The 11,613-nt window shown below is 52.0% G+C and overlaps 1 protein-coding gene across 1 annotated transcript in view; it reads right to left on the bottom strand.

Annotated features, from left to right (window-relative positions):
* The window catches only part of PHF24 (PHD finger protein 24), a 35,982-nt gene that overhangs the window by 8,153 nt on the left and 16,216 nt on the right, over positions 1–11,613 (bottom strand). Inside the window, exons 2-6 of the mRNA XM_077936581.1 lie at positions 5,647–6,022; positions 3,618–3,803; positions 3,224–3,302; positions 1,208–1,398; positions 803–969 (exon numbers count right to left, since the gene is read on the bottom strand). Coding sequence (XP_077792707.1) covers positions 803–969; positions 1,208–1,398; positions 3,224–3,302; positions 3,618–3,803; positions 5,647–6,018 — 995 coding nt within the window. The 5' untranslated portion in view covers positions 6,019–6,022. The remainder of the gene's footprint in view (positions 1–802; positions 970–1,207; positions 1,399–3,223; positions 3,303–3,617; positions 3,804–5,646; positions 6,023–11,613) is intronic.

Below are 11,613 nucleotides of genomic sequence, written 5' to 3'. Positions count from 1 at the left end.
TGCTTAATAACAATAATAACAATAAACTTTATTTATACCCCGCCCTCCCCAGCCAGAGCCGGGCTCAGGGCGGATAACACCAGTAAAATTACAGTACAGTGGTACCTCTGGTTGCGAACGGGATCCATTCCGGAGGCCCGTTCACAACCTGAAGGGAATGCAACCTGCGCCTGCGGGTCGCGAATTGCTGCTTCTGCGCATGCGCGAGCTGCGAAACCCGGAAGTAACCCTTTCTAGTACTTCCAGGTCGCTGCGGGACGCAACCTGAAAACGCTCAACCTGAAGCAAACGTAACATGAGGTATGACTGTAAAAACATAATAGGAAAAAAACCCCAATTTAAAATACAGGTTAAAATGCAATTTAAAATACAGCCTCATTTTAAAAGTAGCCCACAGATCAAGACCATAAGGGGGGGGGGAACATAAGGGTCAGACGGAGTCCAAACCAAAGGCCAGGCGGAACAGCTCTGTCTTGCAGGCCCTGTGGAAAGATGTCAAGTCCCGCAGGGCCCTGGTCTCTTGTGACAGAGCGTTCCACCAAGTTGGGGCCAGTACTGAAAAGGCCCTGGCCCTAGTGGAGACCAATCTAACCTCCTTGCAACCTGGGACCTCCAAAATATTGTCATTTGTGGACCTTAAGGTCCTCCGCGGGGCATACCAGGAGAGGCGGTCCCGTAGGTACGAGGGTCCTAGACCGCATAGGGCTTTAAATGTGCGCACATGCCCAGTGGCAAAGGCAGGAGGGTTCCCAGCCAAGCCAGGGGAGGCTGTGGCTCAGAGTGGGGGGGTGCGGACCTTTACCTGACGTTGCAAGAGGGCACCTCCTTGTGCCGCTTACGGAACCACGTGTGTTGGCTGCGCCAGCTCTCTGCCTCGCTGATGAGCCCGTCCCCGTGCTGATCCAGCGACAAGAAAGTGGATCGTGCCCGCTCTCTCTCCTTGCCCGTCAGCAGGCGGAGCAGGGCGTTCTGTGGGGGGGGGGGAGCAGAGGAGGAGCGTGTGATTAGAACATCGTCTTCAAAGGGGCTTTGGCTGTGTGGGCTGTGGAAGGGGCTTTGCACTCCTGAACTGGCCACCACAGCGCTCAGGAGCGATGCAATGGCTTGCCAGTCAGAGGGGACAGTGCTGGGCTGGTGGCACCCATGGACTGAGTGACTCAACAGAAGGCAGCTTCCTAGGTTCCTCATGGGAGTCACCTTCACCCACCTGTGTCCGTGATCTCTGCAGCTGCAGGACGGACTCGTGGGAGAGGAAATCCACCCATTCGACGCGGCCTTTCTTCTCTGGATCCAGCGCTGAAAACTGCAGGGCGTCCTGGTCTTCCTGCTCCTCGCTGCTGGGCTGCTGGTTCGACAGCCGCTTGTAGCCCAAGAAGACGTTCAAGGTCAGCGCACTGTCTGTGGAGCCACCAGATGGGAAGAGTCAGTGGCCATGCTCTCTCTGCAGCGCCTTAACCCCTTGAGCTGTTAACGCTGCCCTGCTTCCCTCATAAGAATACAAAAAGAGCCTGCAGGATCAGGCCAGTGGCCAACTAATCCAGCATCCTGCTCTCACGGAGCCTGTGGGAAACCAGCAAGAAGGATCCAAGGGGTTTCCAGCAACTGGGACTCAGAAGCCTTGCTTCCTCCAGCTGTGGAGGCAGAGCAGTCATTGAATGCCCTCTACTCCTCCATGCATTTGCCAAATCCTTTTTTAAAAGCCATCTAGTTTGGTGACCATCACTGTGGCAGGGAGTTCCACGGTTTAACTAGGCGCTGTGTGAAGAAGGACTTGCTTTTCTCTGTCCTGAATTTTCCAACATTCATGTCCATGAGTTCTAGAGTTCTAGCGAGAGAGGCAGAAGAACCTTTCTCTGTCCACCCGCTCCATGCCATGTATAACTTTTATAAACGTCTACCATGTCCATTTTCGCCTGCCTTTTCTCTAAACTAAAAAGTCCCAAATGCTGCAACCTTTCTTCAGCCTCTCAACCGTTTCTGTCGCCCTTCTCTGAATTCCAACTCTGCAATATCCTTTTTGAGATGAGGCAACCAGAACTGGACCCAGTACTCCAAATGCGGTTGCACCACAGGTTTCCATACTGGCATTATGATACAGCCAGTTTTCATTTCAGTTCCTTTCCTAATGATCCTTAGCATGGAATTTGCCTCTCTTTTTTGCAGCTGCTGCCCCCAGTTAAGGGGAGGCCTCAGCCTTGAACCCAGTGACACACCTAGTCCCACTCAAGACCCCCAGAATCACAGCCGGCCCAAAACATTTTGCCGCCCGAAGCGAACTTCCCTCCTGGATGTGTCTCATTCCTACAATCAACAATCAGGTTGCACCCTCACCGAAGGGCTGGGCAGGCCATTTGTGCAGCGGCAGAGCAAGCCGACTGGGCACCTGGGGAGGGGCCAGGAGCCCGCAGGGGCAGGGTGAGCTGGAGCAGGATGCTCCATGGGGCCTCCTCCCACTCAGTCGCCCAACAGCTGGGGGGGGGGGGAGCAGCGGGCAGAACGTTTGGGGCAGTGCAGAGCCTGCGGGCCCCCAAGCCACCGTGCCACTCCCAGGAGAGACCCGTGGCTCAGGCGCGCTGCAGGCCCCACGGTGAATGCTACCCGGCATTTTGTCACCCCCCCCCAGTGGTGACACCTGGGGCAGCCCCCCCTTCCTCCGCCCCTGCATGTGTGGAGCAGCAATTTAGGAGAATGAATTAGGAGCAGGAGCGTGGAGAAAGCACAGCTGAGAGAACAGGTGTGGGGTTGTTTGGTGACTCCTTTTGGGTCACCCAATTGCCTCTCCAGCAAGGGAAGTGAGCTAGGACCCGGATCCCAACCTGCCACCCTCTCCCATTCTGCCCAACTCACTTATAGAGGCAGCCCTGCCCACAGCAGCCTCCTCTTCCTCTTGCTACCACAGCCCACCAGGCCCACCATCTCTTCGCCTTCCTCCAGGCGGTGGTACAGAGGTCTGGAGCGGCCTCCTGCCCCCACAGTGAAAGGTGAGACTCCCAAGGATAGGTCATGGTGAAGGCAAGGCCTGGTGGTGGTGGGATCATGGCCACTGGCCCTACTCCTTGCTCTCCAGGCATTCCCCGTCCAAAGCGCAATCTGCTCTTGCGGTTTGGGTGAAGGGGGCGAGAGACCGGCTGGCGTGGGTCCCTCTCTTCACCCCTGTTCGCCTTTGCATGGATGGGTGCGTGACCCAGGAGTCGAGTGTGGGTCCGCAGCACAGGAGGCTTACCTGGGGCGACCTTGCCTTGCAGGAAGGACTGGAAGAGGCTGCTCATCTCCTCCTCAGTGAGGAGCAAGTTGAGATTGTCCTGGGTGGGGGGAGGAAAAGAGGGTGAGTCAGTTGCTGGGAGGCTCCCAGGACCCAACTGGGTGGATTTGCAGATTCAGAGTCCCCTCCCCACTGCCGTCACTCCTTCAGTGTATGGTCCTCAAAGGTAGACTGCCTTCAGAAATGGAGGCTTCCTTTCACCACCATGGTTATCTTTCCCCTCTCAGCTTGAGTGCAATCCTCTCTTGGAAAGGGGGGGTGTAAGTGACCGCCCCTCAGTCTAGGGACCCCCAGTTCTTCACAAGACGTCTCCCCCCCCTCCCACAGCACCCCAGGGCCCCCACCCACTGCTTACGCAAGAGTAGCAGCTCCAGCCGGTCTCCGAATGGGCTGCCTCAATGACCTCGCTGGTGTTGTCCTGGGGCAGGAAGCCCATCCGGCGGAGGCAGCCGTCGTGGTAGACCCTCGTGCAGACGCGGCAGGGCAGGAGGCTGTCCGCTGTCCACACTTCACACACCTCGCACGTCTCATCGTTGGTCACCTGTGTGGGGAGGGGAGGAAAGGCTGAAGCCCTGAGCAGCTGCAGGGACCACCAGGAGGAGGAGGTCACCCTTGATATGCCCTCCTCAGTTCAGGAGAACCCATGGCATTGTAGACTTCTTCCCTACTCCTGCAGCAGCAGAGGGGGGCGGGCATCTGCCAGGGATCCTTTAGGTGTGATTCCTGCATTGCAGGAAATTGGACTTGATGACCTTTGGGTCCAGGGCAGCTGTATGTCAGCTTCATCTGATACACAGGATGCGACCCTACCTGCCTGCGGACTGTCTGGCCAGAGTGGTGTATGCTCTAGTTATCTCTTGCTTGGACTCCTGCAATGCGCTCTACGTGGGGCTACCTTTGAAGGTGACCCAGAAAATGCAATTAATCCAAAATGCGGCAGCTAGACTGGTGACTGGGAGCGGCCGCTGATACCATATAACACCGGTCTTGAAAGACCAACATTGGCTCCCAGTATGTTTCCGAGCACAATTCAAAGTGTTGCTGCTGACTTTTAAAGCCCTAAACAGCCTTGGCCCAGTGTATCTGAAGGAGCGTCTCCACCCCCACCGTTCTACCTGGACACTGAGGTCCAGCTCCGAGGGCCTTCTGGCGGTTCCCTCACTGCGAGAAGCCAAGTTACAGGGAACCAAGCAGAGGGCCTTCTCGGTAGTGGCGCCCGCCCTGTGGAACACCCTCCCATCACATGTCAAAGAGAAAACTAACTACCAAACTTTTAGAAGACATCTGAAGGCTGCCCTGTGTAGGGAAGCTTTTAATGTTTAATAGGTTATTGTATTTTAGTGTTCTGTTGGAAGCCGCCCTGAGTGGCTGGGGAAACCCAGCCAGATGGGAGAGGTATAAATAATAAATTATTTTTATTTTTATTGGGGGGCCCTTCCTGGGGGAGGATCTGCAGCCAAATCACAAATGCATGATTGCTAGAAAGTCACAAGCAGGTGACCCTATGATGTTATATCCTCTAAACTGTTGTGGTAGAAAGGGGGGGGGGGGAGAGGAACCTAATCTTCTTTCTTTTGCTCCTCCTCCTTACCTGCAATGGTCAGGGTTCTCTGTGAGCTCTCCTCCAGAGAGCGCCCTCCATTTTGAACTGGACTATGGACGTTTGTAACTTTTATGAATTATCACCTGCTTGATTTCCATCACTGAACATGCTGAATCCTGGCAAGACCTTTAAGTGAGTAAAGTATATACAGTGGTACCTCTGGTTGTGAAAGGGATCCGTTCCGGAGCCCCGTTCGCAACCTGAGCAGAAAGCAACCCGCATCTGTGCATGCATGGGTAGCGATTCGCCGCTTCTGCACATGTGTGTGACGTCATTTTGAGCATCTGTGCATGCGTGAGCGGCAAAACCCAGAAGTAACCCTTTCTGGTACTTCTGGGTTGCCGCGGGACGCAACCTGAAAACGCTCAACCTGAAGCAAACGCAACATGAGGTATGACTGTATTTTCCTGGTTTACTTAAGCAGTTTGAGAGTGATTTCTTTGTTAAGAAGGAATCAGGAGAAGATTACCCAAGTCTGCCTAAACATCCTTGGATAGTAAAGCTGCTCTAGAAAGTCACACAACCGTGTCCTAAAAGCTTCTAGAGATCAGCTGCCCACAGATGGTGGCATTACTCTGCTGAAATAGGTATTTGCATACTTACACCCGTGAGAAAAAGAGGAAGGATAATTAGTAAGTAAAATATCCTCTCCTGCTCATATAAATCCATCCAACGCGTCCAATCCTACGATTCTATGATGTGTCATGCCCCTCTGGTTTTCTTGCCCAGAGTGCTTCTGTCTCTCCTCCCTCCCTGTTCCAGGGGTTTAGCTTGTGCCCACCTGCTCCCTCTGCTCCAGGCTGATCTCAATGGGCTCGTCATCCTGCTCCCTCCGTGTGGGCCGGGCAAAGGCTGGCGGCGTGAAGAAGGTGGTGCGGTCAAAGTCTTCGGGCTCCACCCCTCGCCCGTCCCGCAGCCTCTCCCAGGCCGCCCTGCGGAAGCGGATCTCCTCCTTCTGCTGGAGCCCCGCCGAAGACCCTGCTTCCGACGCCTCCTCTTCTCTGAGTTCCTGCACCGTGTCCTCGATGGTGCCCCTCCGGCTGGTGCTGCCCTCCGACTTGCGTTCTCGCAGCCCGTCCTTGAAGGCCGACACGGCCAGGCTGACCTTCTGGACCTGCTCCACGGTCTGCCGCCTGGACATCAGCACCCCCATGGCTCTGAAAGAGAGGCAGCCGGGGGAAGGGGTTGGTACCAATTAGGGTTCTGTGAGAGGAGCTAGCAGGGGGAGAGCTCGCCCACCCATGTAATAAACGAAAACCTGCCCTTATTCCCTTATTGGGGACACAAGAGACCTTTCAGAGTCCGTTGTAGGTTCTCCATCGGCCGGAGAAAATAACAGAGGCCAACCAGAGAATTTTGAGAAGCAAAGCAGCTCGTAAGCCTGATCTTTATTGAACTGTTGCAACAGGGTGCCCCCCTCACGTGCAGGAAAGCAGGAGGACCCCAGAACCAAGGTGTGCCCGCCCTTATTTAGACATTTTAAATTGCCCACCCTGGAGTCCAAGACCACACCCAGAAACATCATACCTACATCACAGAAAGGGCGGTCTACAACAGAAATTAGAGTGCTTTGTTTACCTCCTGTCTGGCAAGTTACCTGTTAATGCTTACTTGATTGGATACCCTGGGGAGCCTGGCCAGTCTTCTGTAATGATAAATACTTAGTTCCTGAGCCAGGTCATAGACTCACCCTATTTAGACCCATAGACTCAGACATACCCTTAAGACAGGATTTGTGAAGGAAAAGACAATGGGGAGGCTTTTCCATTTTCCTTTGACTTTGCAGAGAAAACATTTGGTCAGTCTGGGAGCCAAAATGGTTCCAGGGCTGCTTTCCTGTGCTGCTTCAGACATGTGGTTTATATATTTATGTACATGTTTGCTTGGTACATTTATTATATATATAAGACCTTCATTTATTTATTCCACCCAGCAGGCAGGCGGGTGACTGTGGGAGAGAGGTGGGACAGCTGTACATGCAGACTCCTCTGGGGGGAAGAGGTGGAGGATATCACTGCCTCCATACCCCAATCCCAGAAATCCTAGAGTTGGAAGGGACTATGAGGGTCATCTAGTCCAACCTCCTGCAATGCAGAAATCTTTTGCACAGTGTGGGACTCGAACCCATGACCTTGAGATTAAGAGTCACGAATGGATTATCTCAGAAGGTGGTAGTCTCTCTTTTTTAAATGGAGGTTGGGTGGCTATCTGTCAGGGATTCTGTAGCTGTCATTTTTGCACTGAAGCGGGTTGGACTAGATGACCCCTGGGTACCTTCCAGCTCTGCCATTCTTAATATTCCAGTGGGGCCAAAGACCTGGCTGAGTGCTGTGAGAGCAGGATGCTGGACTAGGTGAGCCATTGGCCTGATCCAGAAGGCTCTTCTTACATTACCATGCTCTCTTTCAGTGGAAAACACCAGATAGCAGAATCGGGCCTTGGATGCTGGTTGCAGAGTTCCCTTTGTATCCAGCAAGCTCTCTTTTGTGATTCCTTGGGGTCCTTTCCAACTCTACTATTCTATGAGTCTATAAAGTTATATCAGCAGCTGCCTTCAGTCATAGTCCAGTGCCTGCCCCCATTATCCCAACACAGGGGAGTATTCTGGCATTTTAAAGACTTAGCGGATTTAAATCTCCTTTCCAATCGGCTGAAGGCGACTCTTATCCACAAAATCTGAGGCCGCAGTCATCTGCTCGTCTTCCAGGTGCCACAAGGCTCTTCCTTGTTATCGAAGCAGCGCAGCTGGTGTCTCCCTGCAAGGTCTTATCTTCCTGGCAAAGCAATTCCCTACAGCAAGGCTTGCTCTTTTGCAGCTTCACGTTCCTGTGACCTTAGAGGTCACCCCTGACTCCAGAGGACAATGCAGACCCTGAGATATTCTCTGCTCAGCGCTGCCATCATCTCATGTCCCCTACTTCTTGAAACAAACAAACAAACAAATGCCTTAAAAATTAAACAAGGAGTTCCTTCTCCAGACAATAGCAGCGCCACCCTAACCTCATTTTCTTTCTGCCAAAATCACTGTCTTTGCTTTCAAAAGAACTGAGCATTGCCGTGACTCTATTCTTTTATGAAAAATACCGAAAGGTGTCTAATCTCTCACAAAACGACTGGGCAGAATTGTGGCCGAATGTTCTTCCCTGTACCTCGAATGCCACAAGGCCTGGAGACTTTTAAATAATATTTATAAATAATTTATAAATTTATAAATAATTTTTATTTATACCTCGCCCCCCCCCCGGCTAAAACTGGGCTCAGAGTGGCTCTCCCACTCCTCTTTCAATCCCCACAACAACCCTGTGAGGTAGGTTAGGCTAGAAGACAGTGACTTGCCTCCGAAATCACCAAGTTGAAGGAATGATTGCCGGGTGTGGAGCACACTTCCACCAGCAGACAAAGCCACAGCTGTCTGAACATCATGCCCTCTATCTAACCTTTGCTCACTTAGTAGTTTGCTGTGCCCTGTCTGTGACCTTTGTCTCCTTCGTCATACATTGTGCAAGGGGAAAATGATGCAGTGGAAACAGGTGCCAAAATAACTGTGTACCACCCCACAATCTCGGGATTGGAAGATGTGTAAAGGTCACAGTCCCAAACGTATCTGACTGGTTTTGCATATGGTGCTAATAAAAGGAGCCTCTACAGAGCTGGCCAGCAGCTTGTCTTGGAGGATGCTTGCCAGCGTGATTCTGCACAGCTCACCTGCATCCAACCTCCTGTCGTCCTCCGTTATTCCTACACCAAGTGAGCTTCATCGCAAGTGGGGATTCGAACCCCGATCTCCCACACCCTCGACCAGCAACCATTACACCACACTGGCTCTCTGGTTAGGATGGATCTTCCAGTTATTATGGGTCATTCAGTGGGGCGAGGGGCCCCCCTTTCCACCTCCAGACTCATGCAACAAGCCTGTCCCAGTCTCATTCCCCCCCCCCCCATAATTTGGGTCTTTTTACTTCTAATTTAGTCACAAACTGGACATGACATGGACTCCTGTTCTTCTCTCCCCTCCCCCATTCCAAGGGCGGGGGGGGGGGCATGGACAAAATAAGGACAATGATCTTTGGGATACCAGAAAATAAGTTCTGTCCTTCCAGTGACGCAATGGCTCAGTGCATCCAGCAGTCAGCCAGAAGGTTGGTGGTTTGAGCCCAGCCAGGGATGGCTGTGGGCAGGATTCCTGCAGGGCACAGGGTGGGACTAGATGCCCCTCAGGAATCCCTTTCAATTCTACAATTCTATCAAATAGGGGTGGCTCTCCTGCCCAGCAAGGCATTGTGATAGGAATTTGAGGTCTCAGATATGTGTTCAATGTTCATAAGTGTACCAACCAAGCACGTATATAGATCAGCACAGGAAGACTAACCTGGAACCATTTTTGATTCCCAAACTAGTAAGCAGTCTAGTAAGCAGGGTATCCAATCAAGTAACCTGCCAGACAGGAGATAAAGCACTCAGATTTCTGCTGTAGACCGCCCTTTCTGTGATGTAGAGATGATGTATCTGGGGTTGTGGTGGTCTTGAGCTACACCCCTTCTGTGATGTATGTATGATGTTTTTGGGGGTGGTCTTGAGCTCCGGGCAGGGACTTTAAAATGTCTATATAAGGGCAGGCTCACCGGGGTTCTGGGTCCTCTTCCTTTCCTGGGTGTGAGGGGAGCACCCTGTTGCAACAGATCAATAAAGATCAGGCTTACTAGCTGCTTTGCTTCTCAGTATTCTCTGGTTGGCCTCTGTTATTTTCTCCTACCAATAGGGAACCCATGTAAGGACTCTAGATGGGCTCTTGGGTACCCCATAAGGGGGAAAGGGCAGGTTTTGTTTACAAAAGCATAGAGACCTGAAAACGGTGGTCCTCATTTGCTTGATGGCTCCCTGCCCTCCTTCCCATCATTGAACTGGGATCACACACACACACACAGACATACAGAGAGAGAGAGAGAGAGTGCAGGAGACACTTCCAATAATGGGAATAAAATCCACATGGCTTAGGGTCCAATGCCAGGAAGCAGCTATCTTCCTGGTTAATGATCCACAACCGACCTGCTGATACGCAAATATACACCACACGCCAAACAAGGATGCATTTAGTGTTTTTGCTCTTGCTGGTGCCAGCCTTTCCCCCTCCTGGACTCTCATGCAAACCTGCAGAACTTCCACAGCACCCCCACCCCAACGGCAGCCTGATGGGAAGTTTCCGGGCTGAAATACTCCTCGGTTCATTTGCAATCATGCAAACAGCTTGCACAAGATGCCCCTCCCACATTTGGCATTCCCAGACCCTCCCCACCCCCTCCTTCTCTGCTAGCTGCGTTGCATTTGGGTGTTATTGATTCCGTCTCCTGTTGCCAGGGTAACCCCGGATCCCACCCCCGGGATTTGACAGGTGAACCATATGCCAGCTCTTGTCTCTGCTAAAAACTGCGCCTCCTCCCCATTTATTATTATTATTATTATTATTATTATTATTATTATTATTATTGGGAGCTGATGCCTGTTATCGATCGCTGGGGGAGCAAGGCAAACTCTCTGGCCTGATTCAGCTGTGCATTTGCTGTCTGGGCTTTGCCTTCCCTGTCTGGAACACATCCGACTTTCAACATGGCCAGTGCCTTATTCCAAAATGTCATGGAAAGTGAAAATGAGGTTGTAGATCTCTCTCTCTCTCTCTCTCTCTCTCTCTCTCTCTCTCTCTCTCTGCAAAGTCTTTGGGAGAGTCTACAATGGAGATCCCAATAAAGTGCACAATATTGTTTAAAAATCCTTGATCACTATTATACTGTTGTGGGTTTTGGAAGAGGGTCAGTCTGGATGATGCCCCGAGTCCCCTCCAGTTCTTGGGGTCCTGTACCCAGGGAGGGTTAGAATCAAACAGAGGAAGGTGCCGAACTGCTCAGACCAATTTTTTGTGTGAGGCATTGTAAGACAATGGCCTTAGCCTGCGACTTAGGTGTGCTCATCACCATCACAAAATTTTGAGCAAGAGTTACAACTAAATGGCAGTTTCCTCCAGGTGAATGGCGGGAATGGGGCTTTCCTCCATCCCCATCTCCTAACCGCCAGGTAGGAGAACATTTGCCAGGGTGGGGTGTGGGAGCTGAGCTGGAAAAAGGCTGGAAGCTGGAGACACTGAGACAGGCTTGATCTCTGCTGGAGAAGATCTGCTGCAGTACTAATGCTGTGATCCCCTCCATCTGAGGATAGCTCATCTGTTAGAGCATGAGACTTAATCTCAGGGTCATGGGTTCGAATCCCAACATGGGCAAAAACCCCAGGCATTTCATGGGGTTGGACTAGATGACCCACGTGGTCCCTTTCAACTCTATGATTCTGTTCTATTTTATGCTCAGGTGGCGCTGTGGGTTAAACCACAGAGCCTAGGACTTAACGATCAGAAGGTTGGCGGTTCGAATCCCTGTGACGGGGTGAGCTCCCGTTGCTCAGTTCCAGCTCCTGCCAACCTAGCAGTTCGAAAGCACGTCAAAGTGCAAGTAGATAAATAGGCACTGCTCCGGCGGGAAGGTAAACGGCATTTCCGTGCGCTGCTCTAGTTCGCCATAAGCGGCTTAGTCATGCTGGCCACATGACCCGGAAGCTGTACGCCGTCTCCCTCAGCCAGTAAAGCGAGATGAGTGCCGCAGCCCCAGAGTCGGCCACAACTGGACCTAATGGTCAGGGGTCCCTTTACCTTTAAATAAAACTATGCATCTTAAAGACACCACAGTCTCTGCTGACCTTCATTCCA

The sequence above is a fragment of the Podarcis muralis genome, chromosome 11, assembly GCF_964188315.1.
Source record: "Podarcis muralis chromosome 11, rPodMur119.hap1.1, whole genome shotgun sequence".
Lineage (NCBI taxonomy): Eukaryota > Metazoa > Chordata > Lepidosauria > Squamata > Lacertidae > Podarcis > Podarcis muralis.
Note: the sequence above shows the minus strand (reverse complement) of the source record. Positions and strands in the feature narration are given on the sequence as shown.